The sequence below is a fragment of the Neofelis nebulosa genome, chromosome X, assembly GCF_028018385.1.
Source record: "Neofelis nebulosa isolate mNeoNeb1 chromosome X, mNeoNeb1.pri, whole genome shotgun sequence".
NCBI lineage: Eukaryota > Metazoa > Chordata > Mammalia > Carnivora > Felidae > Neofelis > Neofelis nebulosa.
Window position 1 is genome coordinate 58,925,197 of NC_080800.1, and position 15,859 is coordinate 58,941,055.

At 38.4% G+C, this 15,859-nt stretch overlaps 1 protein-coding gene across 1 annotated transcript in view; it reads left to right on the forward strand.

Moving 5' to 3' along the window:
* KIF4A (kinesin family member 4A) overlaps positions 1–15,859 on the forward strand; it is a 120,918-nt gene that overhangs the window by 88,814 nt on the left and 16,245 nt on the right. Inside the window, exons 20-21 of the mRNA XM_058714432.1 lie at positions 11,283–11,438; positions 11,559–11,659. Coding sequence (XP_058570415.1) covers positions 11,283–11,438; positions 11,559–11,659 — 257 coding nt within the window. The remainder of the gene's footprint in view (positions 1–11,282; positions 11,439–11,558; positions 11,660–15,859) is intronic.

Sequence of the window (15,859 nt, forward strand, 5' to 3'; positions counted from 1 at the left end):
TCCCTGACAGCTTCCATATCTGTAAAATATGAATAATAATCCCTGCACTGCCTCTCTCATCCTTGTTGTAAGAATCAATTTAAATAGGGAACAACACAAGGATTTCTAAACTGCAAAGGACTGACTGAAGTCAGGTGCCATTATTATCTTGGAGGCTTACACATAAATCACCACAATAAGTTGATACTCAGTACTGTGCTATAAAACATATTTGTTTTGCTGTATCTTGCAGCTCAGAGGCAATTTCAATTACACTATCAGTTTCCAATGACACTACCTCTAGCCCGTAAAACTTCACACTTGACCAGACTGGTAGGAATCTCTGGTCTGGCTGATTGTGGTTACAACTTTCCCAATAACAGTATACTTTTTCAAGGTATCTTACACATGCCTATCACAAAAGATTAATTCATGTAGGATCTCAGAACACAGATCAAAAAGGAAGTAAAAAGCAAACAAACAAACAAAAAAAAACATTGAAGCTTCCAGCTCTTTCTCAGGGACACTAAGGAGAGTTCCTGGGGAGCCAACAAGGTATGCAATACCAGAGAGCATAGTGGGAATCAACAAAGTGGCAGTGGTATCCAGCTTTTGAAACAGCTTCCAGACCAAGACCTACCACAGGCACAATCAGCTTCCTGAGAAGGTTCTTCAGCCTTTTCAGATCTGCTAAGCAGAATGTTTTAGAAAGACTTCCCAGAGGGTACCTGGCACATCACCCCACTGTTGGCACCAAAGTAAGAGAGTTCACAGAAAAACACGGTCTTGGACTAAATTCGCTTAGAGAAGAGAAGGCAAAAGACTCCCCACACAGCTAGTAAAGAGCATCCTGAAGTGAAAAGCCAAGGCCAAGACCTTTAAACAAGGCTGTGAGGCCACAACTCAGTAACAGTGTATCTCAGTATTCTGCTTTATACACACTCAAAGTCCAGAACCCCATTTGCCCTTACCTATTCAGAAGAAAATTCTTGAATTCTTTCTGATTTCCATAATATCTGACTTCATTTCTTATTTCCTGTTTTTGGCTACACACTTTTGACTTGTACTGAACTGGCCTTGGCCTCAGCACCCCTCCCAACTGGGAATTGCTGTGATTTCCTCACTACAAGTACTTTCAGCCATCATCTCAGTAGAACCCATCTGCCAGAATCTACCTTAGCACTGATCCATGTTCTCCAACATCCATGGAAGGGATTAAAAAGAGACAGTGTATTATATGTTATCAAATTTTGTAAATCATAACGTAAAATACCAAAATTTGAAACTCTGTAAGTAATAATAATGGCTACTACTATCTACTGTGTGCTGCGTGTTTACACATAGAGTCTGGAATCCTCACTTCATCCTTAGAGGTTAGGTCCTATTATCATCTCCATTTTTGAGGAAAGAAAAGTGAGGCCATGAGAGGTTAGATGATTTCCCCAGGTGTCACAATTAATAAGTAACAGAGATTTTTCAACAAATGTTGTGGAGCAATTAGATACCATAGACAAAAACAAACCACTTTAACCTAAACCTTGCACCTTATACAAAAATGAACTCAAAGTAGACCATAGATCTAAATGTAAAACCTAAGGGTGCCTGAGTGGCTTAGTTGGTTAAGTGTCCCAACTCTTGATCTCAGCTCAGGTGTTGATTTCAGGGTCATGAGTTCAAGCCCTGCATTGGGCTCTGTGCTGGGCATGAAGCCTACATACATACATACATACATACATACATACATACATACATAAATGTAAAACCTAAAACTGTGACACTTCTACAAGAAAACATAAGATAAAAATTTCAATGACATCATAAGCATAATACATAAAGAAAAAGTGAATACATTAGGCTTCACCAAAACTAAGAACTTCTGCTCTGGTAAAGACCCTAGGGAGACAATGTTCAAAAAAATAAGCGACATGCCTGAGTGGCTCAGTCAGTTAAGCTTCCAACTCTTGACTTTGGCTCAGGTCATAATCTCATGGTTTGTGACCCGCATTGAGCTCCACATTGGCAGTGTGGAGCCTACTTGGGATTCTCTCTCTCTCTCTCTCTCTCTCTCTCTCTCTCTCTCTCTCTCTCTCTCTCTTTCCCTCTGTCCCTCCGCCACTCATGTGCGCTCTCTCTCTCTCTCATAATAAACAAATAAACTTTAAATAAATAAATAAATAAATAAGCCTTAGACTAGAAAAAAATATTTGCAAATTACATATCTGACAAAGGAATCACATCCAGAATTCATAAAGGATTTATTAAACCCAAAAATAAGAAAACAAATAACTCAATTAGATAATGGGCAAAACACCTGAGCAGATACTTGATGAAAGAAAATATGCAGATGGCAAATAAGCACATGAAAAGATATTCAACAGGGGCACCTAGGTGGCTCAGTTGGTTGAGCATCCAACTCTTGATTTCAGCTCAAGTCATGATCCCAGGGTCCTGGGATTGAGCCCCGTGTCAGACTCCATGCTGAGGATGGAGCCTGCTTAAGATGCTCTCTCTCTCTCTCTCTGTCTCTTTCTCTCTGTCTCCCTCTGACCCTCTCCCCTGCTCATGCTCTCTCTTTCTCTCCCTCTTTCTTTCTAAAATAATAAAATATATATATTCAACATCATTAGCCATTAAGGAAAAGCAAATTAAGGCCCAGATAAGATACACTACACACCTATTAGCATGGCTACAATAAAATATAGTGACAATACCAAGTGCTGGCAAGGATACTGAGAAAATAGAATTATCATACATTGGTAGTGGGAATATAAAATGGTATAGCCACTCCGGAAAATGGCTAGTCACTTTCTCATAAAATTAGACATGTATATATATGAGCCAACAATCCCATCCCTGGGCATTTACCCTCTAGAAATGAAAGCTTGCATTCACATGAAAACCTATATGACAGTGTTTAAAGCAGCTATATTTGTATTCACCAAAAACTACAAACAATCCAAATGTCTCTCAACTGGAGAATGTATAAACAAATTAGTACATCCATACAGTGGAACACTACTCAGCAAAAAAAAAAAAAAGGAATAAACTATTGATACACTTGGGTGGATCATAAGGGCATCATGCTGAGTGAAAAAAGCCCATCTCAAAAGTTCACATAATATAGGATTCCATTTAATGAATATTCTCGAAATGACACAATTTTAGGAATAGAAACAAATCAGTGGTTGCCTGAGGTAAACGAACTTGAAATTGAGACCTTAGGAAAGCCTGCAGACATCTTTGAGGAATATACCAGTAGCTATAGCTGTGTGCAGAAGAAAAAACTCTTTGTTGAGTAATCACATGCTGAACTACTGAAACTTTTACAAGAAACTCTTATGACAGATGCTAACATACTAGCATGTGTGACCAAAATCTTAGAATATCAAGGACTTTCACCAGGAAAATCTTTCAAAACAAGAAGGAAAGATTCCTGAAGGCAGCAGATACTAAATTTTACCCAACTCTGTCACAGTACCTAGCTCATAGCAGGCACTCAGGAAATAGCTGTTTTCAGTAATTTTGAAGTTAAAGAGATCACTAGACTTCTCCCAAACTGCCTTGTCCATAGATATGCTGGATTACTCTATATGATTTAGGTAAGAAAAGCTAACATTTATGGAGTACTTATTATGTAGTAAGAAGTGTCAAATATTTTTTATATATTAATCATGTAATTCTCAAAACAACCCTATGAGGTATAGGGATGATTATGATCCTCATTTTACAGATGAGAAAAGTGAGTCACAGAGAGACTAAAAGGACTTGCTTCCAGGTCCGATCACTAAGAATTGAAGGAGCTACTTGGGGGAATCTACTCCTGAAACCAAGAGCACACTGTATACACTGTGTGTTAGCTAACTTGACAATAAATTATATTTAGAAAAAAAATAATAGAAGGAACTACAATGTAATCTGGATCTAGAATTATATTCTCATAATCATTATATAACCTTATTACATACATTCTATAGTCTCTCTCTGATACTCTCTTCAGTCACTAGGCCTTTGATTATGTTTAAGTTCATTAAAGATGCGTGAATATAGGAATGTTGAAAATTTTCTTAGATAAGACATGGGAATTTGTATAGTTATGATTCCTTCAGTCAGCAAGCATTTCCTTAATACCAATTCCAGCGCTAGTGCCTTTTATTCTCATGACTTATTCATTCCATAACTGGAAGCCTGTATCTCCCACTGCTCTTCACCCATTTTGCCTATCCTCCCAATCCCCTTCCCTCTGGCAACTCAGTGGTTCACTCACCAGTTTATGATAAAACATCTCAAATCATGGTTCACACTGACAAAAAGGAGGGAAGACTGTGCTTGATCCTATCACACGATCAAAGTGTTAAAAGCTATGGAGTTAGGGGAGAGAAGGGGAAGATGGTGGCAGTGTAGGAGCATCCTAGACACTCCTCATCCCATGAACACAACTAGATAACTATCAAATCATACTAAATAGACCAGAAATCTACCTTAAGACTGGCAGAACAAACTCCACAACTAAAGGTAGAGAAGAGGCCACATCAAAGAAGGTAGGAAGTGCAAAGATGGGACTTGGGAGAAAAAAAGATCATGGCCACTGCAGTGGGGAGGTAGCTGCAGTGTAGAGAAGGGTGAGAGACAGACTAGCAGACAGAGCAGCTCAACATGGGGGAAATGAATCCCCATAGCAATTGGTTTGTAAAGTGAGAGGGGCCAAATTTTGTGAGTTCTTGCAACCAGTGGAGCTTAAAGCCTGGGGTCTTAAAGGTCAATGGGCTTAGCTCAGATAGACCCTGAAAGGCATTGTACTGCTCTTGGAGAGAAGGAAGGCTAACAATGCCTGGACATTCAGCATTGAAATGGTGATCTGAAGAGCACCTGAGCATACAGTGGAGCGGGTATTTGCTCATTTCGGAGTATGTCCCAGAAAGGCAGCGTTCATGGAAAGACCTCTCTGGGAATAAAGAAACTGGTAGACACTATTTCCCTCTGCTATCTCTCAGCATAAACACAAAACCACCTACAGGAACACAGCACTGACACTTACTACCTAACTTGCTTACACGAAGCTCTGCTCACCCATGCTGTGGTGAAACCCCCCTTCTCAGTCTCGCTCACCTCAGTCCAACTGTGGCAAGCCCCCTCCCCCAGAAGCCTGTCCCAAACCCCAGCTCACACTATGTCTGCCAACCTGGGAGTTTTGCAGAGCCTCAGTTCCGGTGTCAGTGGCAATAGGTCCCATTTTACAAGCAGACCAGAGCATACCTAGTAAACAATTGCCAGATTCAGGCCAGGGACCAAACACTGCCCCCAACAAAGAAAGCCTCTGCAGACAACTGGCCTGAAGGATAAAGCAGCCAGGACACAGATGCAGTGCACACAGAGTACACATTGGAGACACTCCCAAAAGCACCAGGCCCTGTAGAAAGGGGACACTACAAGGAACAGACAACAAAACATCTTCGTAACACCATTACCTTCAAGAACAGGAGATATAGCTGACTTTTCTAACACAGAGAAATAGGCACAGAGACTTAGACAAAACGAGAAGACAGATAAATTTCTCCCAAATGACAGAATAGGACAAGGCCATGGCTGGAGATCTAAGCAAAACAGACATAAGTAACTTGCTTGATGGAGTATTTAAAGCAATGATCATGGAGATACTCACTGGACTTTGGAAAAGAGTGGGAGACATCAGAGAGACCCTTAACACAGAGATGAAAATGAACCAATCAGTGATGAAGTGTGCAACAAACAAGATTAGAAACACACCTGATGCAATGAACAGCAGGCTGGAAGAAGCAGAAAAATGAATTAATGACCTAGAAGACAGAGAAATGAAAAGTAATCAAGCTGAACAAAAAAGGGAAAAAAGAATTATGTAAAACAAGAATAGAAGTAGGGAACTCAGTGACTCCATCAAACAATAATCTTCGTATTATAGGAGTCCCAGAAGAAGACAAAGAAGAGGGGACAGAAAATTTATTTAAAAAATAGCTGAGGGTTGCCTGGGTGGCTCAGTAGGTAAGTGTCCAACATCGGCTCAGGTCATGATCTCACTGTTGATGAGTTCAAGCCCCGCATCAGGCTCTGTGCTGACAACTCAGAGCCTGGAACTTGCTTCAGATTCTGTGTCTCCATCTCTCTCTGCCCTTCCCCCATTCATGCTGTCTCTCTTTCAAAAAAAGGAATAAACATTAAAAAAAAATTTTTTAAAGAAATAGCTGAAAACTTCCCTAATCTGGGGAAGGAAATAGATATCCAGATCCAGGAGGTATAGAAAACCTCCAACAAAATCAACAAAAGGATATCCATACAAAGACATATTGTAATGAAATTGCCAAATACAGTGATAAAGAAAAAATGTTTAAACCAGCAAGACCAAAGAAGACAGTAACATGCAAGGAAAACCCCATAAGGCTAGCAGCCCATTTTTCAGCAAAAATTTTCCAGGCCTGAAAGAGTGCATGATATATTCAAAATGATGAATGGGGGAAATTTGCAGCCAAGAATACTGTATCTAGCAAAGTTATCATTCAGAATAGGAAAGATAAAGAGTTTTACAGAAGAACAAAAACTAAAGGTGTTCATAACCATTAAACCAGACCAGAAAGAAATATTAAAGGGGACCCTTTGCGTGAAATGGAAAGATCAAAAATGACAGTTTCAAGGTAGGAAACACAAACACAGTAAAAGTGAATATTTCTGTAAAAAATGAGTCAAGAAACTCAAAAAGATGTAGAATATGACATCATATACCCAAAATGTAGGAGGGATAGGAGTAAAAAATTAGTTCAAACTTAAAGGACCATCAACTTAATATAAAATTCTATAAGCAGATGTTATATACAAACCTCATGGTAACCACAAATCAAAAACCACTAATAAATATGCAAGGAATAAAGAGAAAGAAATCCAAATGTATCACAAAAACAAAACCAGCAAACCATGCAAGAAGAACAAAAAAAAAGATCAGAGAAAATGTTCAATAACAACTATAAAACAAGTAATAAAATGGTAATGCATTCACATCTATCAATAATTACTTTCAATGTAAATGGACTAAATGCTCCAATCAAAAGATACAGCATGGCTGAATGGATAATTTTTAAAAAGACCCATCTATATGCTGCTTAAAAGAGACCTATTTTAGACCTAAAGACACCTACAGATTGAAAGTGAGGGGATGGAGAAACATCTATCTGGCAAAAAGCCAGAAGAACAATAATATAAAACAAAATAGACTTTAAAACAAAGAATGTTGGGGGCACCTGGGTGGCTCAGTTGGTTAAGCGTCCAACTTCGGCTCAGGTCATGATCTCATGGTTCATGGGTTCGAGCCCTGCGTCAGGTTCTGTGCTGACAGCTCAGAGCCTGGAGCCTGCTACGGATTCTGTGTCTCCCTCCCTCTCTCCCCTTCCCCTTCTTGTACTCGCTCGCTCGCTCTCTCTCTCTCAAAAGGTAAATAAACATTAAAAAAAATTAAAAAAACAAAGAATGTTACAAGAGACAAAGAAGGACACTATACAATAATAAAGGGCACAGTCCAACAAGACTATATAACAAGTGTAAATATGCACCCAGAACAGGAGCACCCAAATGCATAAAACAGTTAGTAAACGTGAAGGAACAAATCAATAATAACACAAAAATAGTATAGTACTTTAATACCCCACTTAACACCAATGGACAGATATCTAAGTAGAAAATAAACAAGGAAAAATGGCTCTGAATGACACACTGGAACATGTGAATTTAACAGATATATTCAGAATATTCCATCCTAAAACAGCAGAATACAGTCTTTTCAAGTGCACAGAGAAACGTTTTCCAGAATAGATTACATATGAGCCCACAAAACAAGCCTCAACTCCACAAATTCAGGAAGATGGAAGTCATACCATGAACCTTTTCTGACCAACAATGCTGTGAAACTGGAAGTCAACCACATTAAAATATCTGGAAAGACCACAACTACATGGAGGTTAAATAACATGCTACTAAACAATAAATACATCAACCAGGAAATCAAAGAAGAAATTAAAAAGTACATTGAAACAAATAGAAATGAAAACACGATGTCCAAAACCTTTGGAATACAGCAAAAGTGATTCCAAAAGGGAAGCTTATAGCAATATAAGCCTACCTCAACAAGCAAGAAAAATCCAAGGTAAACAACCTAACCTTATACCTAAAGGAGTTAAAAGAACAACAAACAAAACCTAAAACCACCAGAAGGAAGGCATAATAAAGATTGGAGCAAAAATGAATGATATATAGAAAGTAAAACAACAACAACAATAGAATAGGTCAATGAAACCAGAAGCTGGTTCTTTGCAAAAAAAAAAAAAAAATCAATGAAATTGATAAACCTCTCAACTGATTTATCAAGAAAAAGAGAGAAAGGACTAAAATAGAAATCACAAATGAGTGAGGAGAAATAACCAACAACACAGAAATACAAACCATTCTAAGAGCATATTATGAAAAACTGCATGGCAACAAATTGGGCAACCTAGAAAAAAAAATGGATAAATTCCTAGAAGTATATGAACTGCCAAAACTGTACCAGGAAGAAATAGAAATGTGAACAGACCACTTACCAGCAAAGAAATTGGATCGGGGGGTGCCTGGGTGGCTTAGTCAGTTGGGTGTCTGACTTTGGTTTAGGTCATGATCTTGCAGTCTGTGAGTGCAAGCCCCATGTCGGACCCTGCGCTAACATCTCAGAGCCTGGAGCCTGCTTCAGATTCTGTCTGTATCTCTCTCTGCCCCTCCCCTGCTCTCACTGTGTGTGTCTCTCTCTCTCAAAAATAAAATAAAAACATTTAAAGAAATTTTTTAAAATTGGATTGGCAATCAAAAACTCCCGGGGGCGGGGGGATGGCAGAGGAGAGGGGGAAATGGGTGATAGGCATTGAGGCAGGCGCTTGTTGAGATGAGCTCTGGGTGTTGTATGTAAACAGTAAATCACAGGACTCTACCCCCAAAACCAAGAGCACACTGTATACACTGTATGTTAGCCAACTTGACAATAAATTATATTAAAACAAAAAACAAAACTCCCAACAAACAAAATTCTAGGGCCAGATGGCTTCAGAGGCAAATTCTACCAAACATTTAAAGAAGAGTTAATACCTATTCTTCTCAAACTATTGCAAAAATAGAAAAAGGTAAACTTCCAAATTCATCCTATAAGGCCAACATTACCCTGATAACAAAACCAGACAAAGACATCACAAAGAAAAGAGTAACTAAAGACCAGTATCTCTGATGAACATAGATGCAGAGATCCTCAACAAAATACTAGCAACTAGAATCCAACAATATATTAAGAATCATTCACCAAGATCAAGTGAGATTTATTCCTCGGATGCAAGGGTAGTTCAATATTAACAAATCAATCAACATGATATATCACATCAATAAGAGAAAGAGTAAGAACCATATGATGATTTCAACAGATGTAGGAAAAACATTTGTCCAAGTACAACATCCATTCATTATAAAAACCCTCAACAAAGTAGGTTTAGAGGGTACATATCTCAACATGATAAAAGCCATATATGAAAAACCCACAGCTAATGTCATCCTAAATGGGGAAAAACCGAGAGCTGTTCCCCAAGGTCAGGAACAAGACAAGGATGTTCACTGTCAACACTTCTATTCAAAATAGTACTGGAGGTCCTAGCCACAGCAGTCAGACAACAAAAAGAAATAAAAGGAATCCAAATCAGGAAGAAGTAAAACTGTCACAATTTGCACATGACATGATACTATATATAGGAACCCTAAAGACTCCACCAAAAAACTGCTAGAACTGATAACCGAATTCACAACAAAACAAAAGAGCAACCTACTGAATGGGAGAAGATATTTGCAAATGATATATCTGATAAGGGGTTAATATCAAAAATATATAAAGAACTTCTACAAGTCAACACCAAAAATCCAAACAATCTGATCAAATAATGGGCAGAAGACCAGAATAGACATTTTTCCAAAGAAGACATAGAGATGGCCAACAGATACACTAAAAGATGCTTAACATCACACTAATCATCAGAGAAATGCATATGAAAGCCACAACGAGATATCACCTTACACCTGTCAGAATGGCTAAAACCAGAAAGACAAAAAATAACATGTGTTTGCGAAGATGTGGAGAAAAAGAAACCCTCATGCATTGTTGGTGGGAATGTAGATTGGTACAGCCACTGTGGAAAACAGTATGGAGGTTCCTGAAATTAAAAATAGAAATACTATATGATCCAGTAATTCTGCTACTGGGTATTTACCCAAAGAAAATGAAAACACTGACTTGAAGATATTTGCACCCCATGTTTGTGGCAGTGTTATTTACAATAGCCAAGATGTGGAAGCAACCCAAGTGTCCATTGATAGATGAGTGGGTAAGGAAGATGTCACACACACACACACACACACACACACACACACACACACAGTGGAATATTACACAGCCATAAAAAGGGTGAGATCTTGCCATTTGCAACATGGATGGACCTAATACCTCTAGGGTATTATGCTAAGTGAAATAAGGCAGATCAAGAATGACAATTACCATATGATTTCACTCATATGGAATCTAAAAAAACAAAATAAACAAAAAGCAGATCTATAAAAACAGAAAACAAACTGAAGGTTGCCAGAGGGAAGAGGGATGGAGGGATGGGCAGAATGGGTGAAGGAGAGTGGGAGGTACAGGCTTCTAGTTATGGGATGAAGTCATGGGAATAAAAGGAACAGCATCAATATAGTCAGTGATATTGTGATAGTGTTGTATGGTGACAGATGGTAGCTACACTTGTGAGCATAGCATAACATATAAAGATACTGAATCACTATGTTGTACATAGGAAACGAATGTAAAATTATGTGTGAACTAAAAAAATTTTAAAACAAGAATGGATATCTTTATTAAAATCAACAGATGATCAAAATATACTTCAATTCTTTATCAGATGATCAAAATATACTTCAATTCCTTATCAGGACTAGTTAAGGACAAAAGTTAAGGAGAAAATGGAGAAGTCAAAGACGATGTATAAAAATACTAGGATATCTAGAGAAAGATTTTCTGCAGAAAGCCTCTTTCTTGTGACCTTCTGGGATATTTCTGTTTAAGGCTCTTGGAGAGCTATTACAACTTTTGGTGAGTGTGGGCCTGAATGGAAATCTCACTTCTACTTATGTGGGCTCTGTTCTGAGTGAAATTTAAGTCTGGAGCTGAATCTAGCCCATGGGCCAGTGATTCCTCATTCCTAACCCAACATCACTAATTTCTCTTCTAGAATTGGCTTGGAAATGAAGTTGAGGTTATGGTCAGTACTGAGGAAGCCAAACGCCATCTAAATGACCTTCTTGAAGATAGGAAGATCCTGGCTCAGGATGTGGCTCAACTCAAAGAAAAAAAGGAATCTGGGGAGAATCCGCCTCCAAAACTCCGGGTAAGTGCCCTTATGGACATACATGATCAGTAATCAGACTGCACTCCCCAGAAACCCTCACAGCTTTGGAGGGTTACTTTCCTTTTAGCACTTCACCCTCATTCCAACTGTTCTTTACAGAGGCGTACATTCTCGCTTGCTGAACTGCGTGGTCAAGTTTCTGAGTCCGAGGATTCCATTACAAAGAAAATTGAAAGCCTAGAGACTGAAATGGAACTCAGGTAATGGGACTGTCTCTAAGGCATTGTAATTTATAAAAATTTATGCCTGGAATCAAAAGAGAACCTATCAATCCAGTGATTCAAAAGCTTGTTTTTCAAAGGCTTTCTGATGGTAGAGAAATGAGAGAACATAGCAATTCTTTTGAACCACACACTTCACTAGACATGTTGGGTACATTTTCTCATTCCCTCCCTATGAGGTATTATTACATTTTATGTGGTAAGTATCATTCATTTGACTTTAAAGATTTAAACAGGGGCACCTGGGTGGCTCAGTCAGTTAACGTCCAACTCTGGATTTTGGCTCAGGTCATGATCCCAGGGTTGTGGGATCAAGCCCTGCATTGGGCTCCTTGCTGAGCATGGAGCCTGGGATTCTCTCTCTTTCCCATGGCCCCCACCTGTGTGCTCTCTTGCGCTCTCTCTGTCTCTCAAATAAAATTTAAATAAAGATCTAAACAGAAGTTCAGAAATCTTAAGAAATGTGCTAAAGGTTATACAGAGTTGGGATTCGAAACCTGGTCTAATTCCAAAACACATGCTCTTTATGATGCACCACATCTTAGTATCTCTGAAATGCAGAACTGGCTAAAAACAAAATTTTAGAGGAAGTCAAGAACTGATACCAAAAGAGCTACAGTACAGAAGGAAGAGAAGTTTAGAGATCATCAGCAAAGTAGATATATAAGGAAAGTTATCATGAGCATTAAATTACATTAGTAAATAAAGTACATAACACAGTACTTGGCATATTAGAAGTGCTCAGTGAACGTTCTCTCTCCTTTTCTGGCTCTAATACCATAACTTATGCTGCTCTAGTTACTATTACTATCTTTTAAGTATCTATGATATCTAGAAGGAATCAAACTTTGACAGAGATTTTAGAATGTCTTACGGTAATAGAATTGTATTGCCCAGAAGACCTTAAAGATCATTTAATTTGTTTTTAGCAACACACACTAGCTGTTTATCTTTGGATACATCTATAAATCACTCAACATTTGAGTGTCTGCTTTGTGCTGCACTGGATGTGTGCAGTTGGGATATATAGAAAGTAGGTGGCATTCCTTGCTCTGAAGTAGAAATAGTATAATGATATAGTGGTGTGTTGGAATCATTTGTTAAAATTTCAGGACTGTTGTAAACCATTGATAGCTTGCTACACATTTATGCTACAGAAACTAGCAAAAGCTACAAATCAGGTCTGGTTTTTTAAGTGCTGGTTGTTAAACATTTACCTGCACACCACTGTGCATAATTAAATGATTAAATGTTAAACAGGTACCAAGTAGAGAGTAATGAAACAGAGGTGAGTTTAACCAAGGGGATTTTCCTAAAGTTGATGAGACATAAACTAAATTTTAAAAGACCTAAGGGACATGAATTATCAGAGGAGACAGGAAAGGCCATATGACCAACTGACAGTTCCGAAATGTTCTAGCTCACCTCTTCCGAGAAGTCTTCCCTGACTCTTCATCCCCCATTAATCCTCCTCTTCTCTAAACTCCTTCAGAACTTACAGTACCCAATCATATGGTACAACAGATGTGTCATCTTTATATTTGTTAATTTTTTACATTTATTAGTCTTGTTGATATAAATTGATCGTAAGCTTGTTGAAGGAAAGGACTATATATTACACCAGAGTTCTCAAAGCGTGGCCCACAAACCCCTAGGGGTCTCTGAGCAATCAGAACTATTTTCACAATAATATTATGACATTTGCCATTTTTACCATATTGACATTTGCCATGACCATGCAAAGCAACAGTGGACAAAACTGCTCAGACCTTAGCTTGAATTAGAGTAGTGGCACCAATCGGTACTAGCGGTCACCACCACACACTCTCAGATTTTATTTTTAAGTCAGTTTTACTTAAGACTGGCTTTGATAGGGGCACCTGGCTGGCTCAATCGGTAGAATATGATACTCCTGATCTCGGGGTCATGAGTTCAAGCCCCACATTTTTTTTAAGTAGTAAAAAAAAAAAAGAGAATGGCTTTGTTAAAGCAGTAAAAATTGTTAATTTCATTAAATCTCAACCCTTGAGTTCAAATCTATTTAGTATTCTGCATGACAGAACGGGAAGAACACAGACTACTTGTGCTCTGTGCTAAAGTCTGAGAGTTGTCTGGAGGAAAAGCACTTGTACGATTGTTTTTCCATGGAACATTAGTTGTCTTTGAAAGAATGACTGACAAACTATGATTATTCAGACTTCAGTACTTGGCAGACACTTTTCTGAAAAGTGAACAGAGTGAGCCCGTCGCTTCAAGGAAAACAACTGGCAGTGTTTGTCACCAAAGTTAGAATTTGAGCTTTCAAGCAAAACTTAGAACTTCGGAAAATTTTTGTCTGCCACTATTGAGCTTGACAGTTTTTCATAACTTTTCTGATGAGACCAGTAGTGATGTTAACAATTTTTTATTTTTTTTATATTACATCATGAAATGTGTTCACATTTGGAGACTTTGCATCACTCAACATTCTCCAGATGATATTACAGAAGCCTGTAAGGGTAAAAGAACCATTGAGATTGCAAGATAGACCGATGGATTTTAACATAAGGGAGTAAGAAAAGTTTACTAGTAATGGTTTCCAATTCCACATTTCAACTTTAGGGAACTACCACTTGCAGGGTTTTAGTATAATCACAAAGAAGAGTATCTATCCACAATTACCTGAATAGGCTATTAAAATGCTCCTCCTTTGTCCAACTACATATCTATGAGAGGCCAGCTTAAAGACAATTAATAAAGATGTTAATTTCAGCCAGAACACATCACAAAAGACTGGTTGCAGAGGGAGATGTGAGAATCCAGCCATCTTCTATGAAGCCAGATATTACAGAGATTTGTATAAATGTAAAACAATCCCACTCTTCTCACCAAATTATTTTTTGTTTTAGAAAATGTATTTTTCATAAAATATATTACAATGGCTTTTTGTTATCTTAAGTGAATTAATAAATACTTAATTTTTTCTCAGTTTTACTTTCAATACTGTAAATACCTATAGGTATAATATATATAAACAGAGTTTCTCAGAGGTCCTCAGTCATTCTTAAGAGTGTAGAGGGGTCCTGGGGCACCTGGGTGGTTCAGTCAGTTGGGCATTTGACTTCAACTCAGGTCATGATCTCACAGCTCATGGGTTCGAGCTCCACGTCGGGCTGTGTACTGACAGCTCAGAGCCTGGAGCCCGCTTTGGACTCTGTCCCCATCTCTCTGTGCCCCTCTCCTGCTTGTGCTCTGTCTCTCTCTCTCTCTCAAAAATAAATACTTAAAAAAAAAAGAGTGTAGAGGGGTCCTGAAACTCCAAGACTTGAGAACTGCCACCTTAGATTATTTTGGTACCCATCTTTTATAGTACCTTACAGAGCAGCACGTCACACATATGCTGGTATACTACCTCTCACCAGACACATAGCAAATTTGAGAAGGAAGCTATTAACGAAACTGCATTATTGTGTAAACCTTGGTCTCAGGCCATACCTGATCTGAAAGTATCTGTAAGTTATAATCAGGGTCAATGGTATCCAGTCTTCTTAGAAACTTCTCAGTCCTGTGCCAGGCACTTCAAGGTAACCTCTCGCAACATTAGCCATATGTATCAATTTGGTATTCGGTCCCAGCAAAGAACATTTACTTGCTTGTTCTTTTGAGATTTTGTTTTTCCTTCAGGTCTCCAACATGACTCTTACTCTTGCATGGTTGAGCCACTATATCACAGTCTGAACTTAAATGGCCTCAAGACAAAGTCACATTACAGTCAGTGCACTACAACAAAAGCCCTACTGATACAAATATTTCCAAATCCCACTATATGACCCATTTATTTCGACCTGTATTTAATGAAATAAAACCAAGATAGTCTCTTGGATTCCCTTTGCACCAAGAATGGAGATACCTAACCAGATGACTCAATCATTATTTAAAAGATATTTAACTGAGGGGATATTTAAACTGAGCCTCGGTGGCTCAGTCAGTTAAACGTCCGACTTTAGCTCAGGTCATGATCTCGACTTTAGCTCAGGTTCGTGCCTCGCATTGGGCTCTGTGCTGACAGCTCAGAGCCTGGAGCCTGCTTCAGATTCTATGTCCCTGTCTCTCTTTGCCTCTGCCCTACTTGTGCGCTCTCTCTCTCTCTCTCTCTCAAAAATAAACAAACATTTTAAAAAATTAGAAAAAAAGATATTT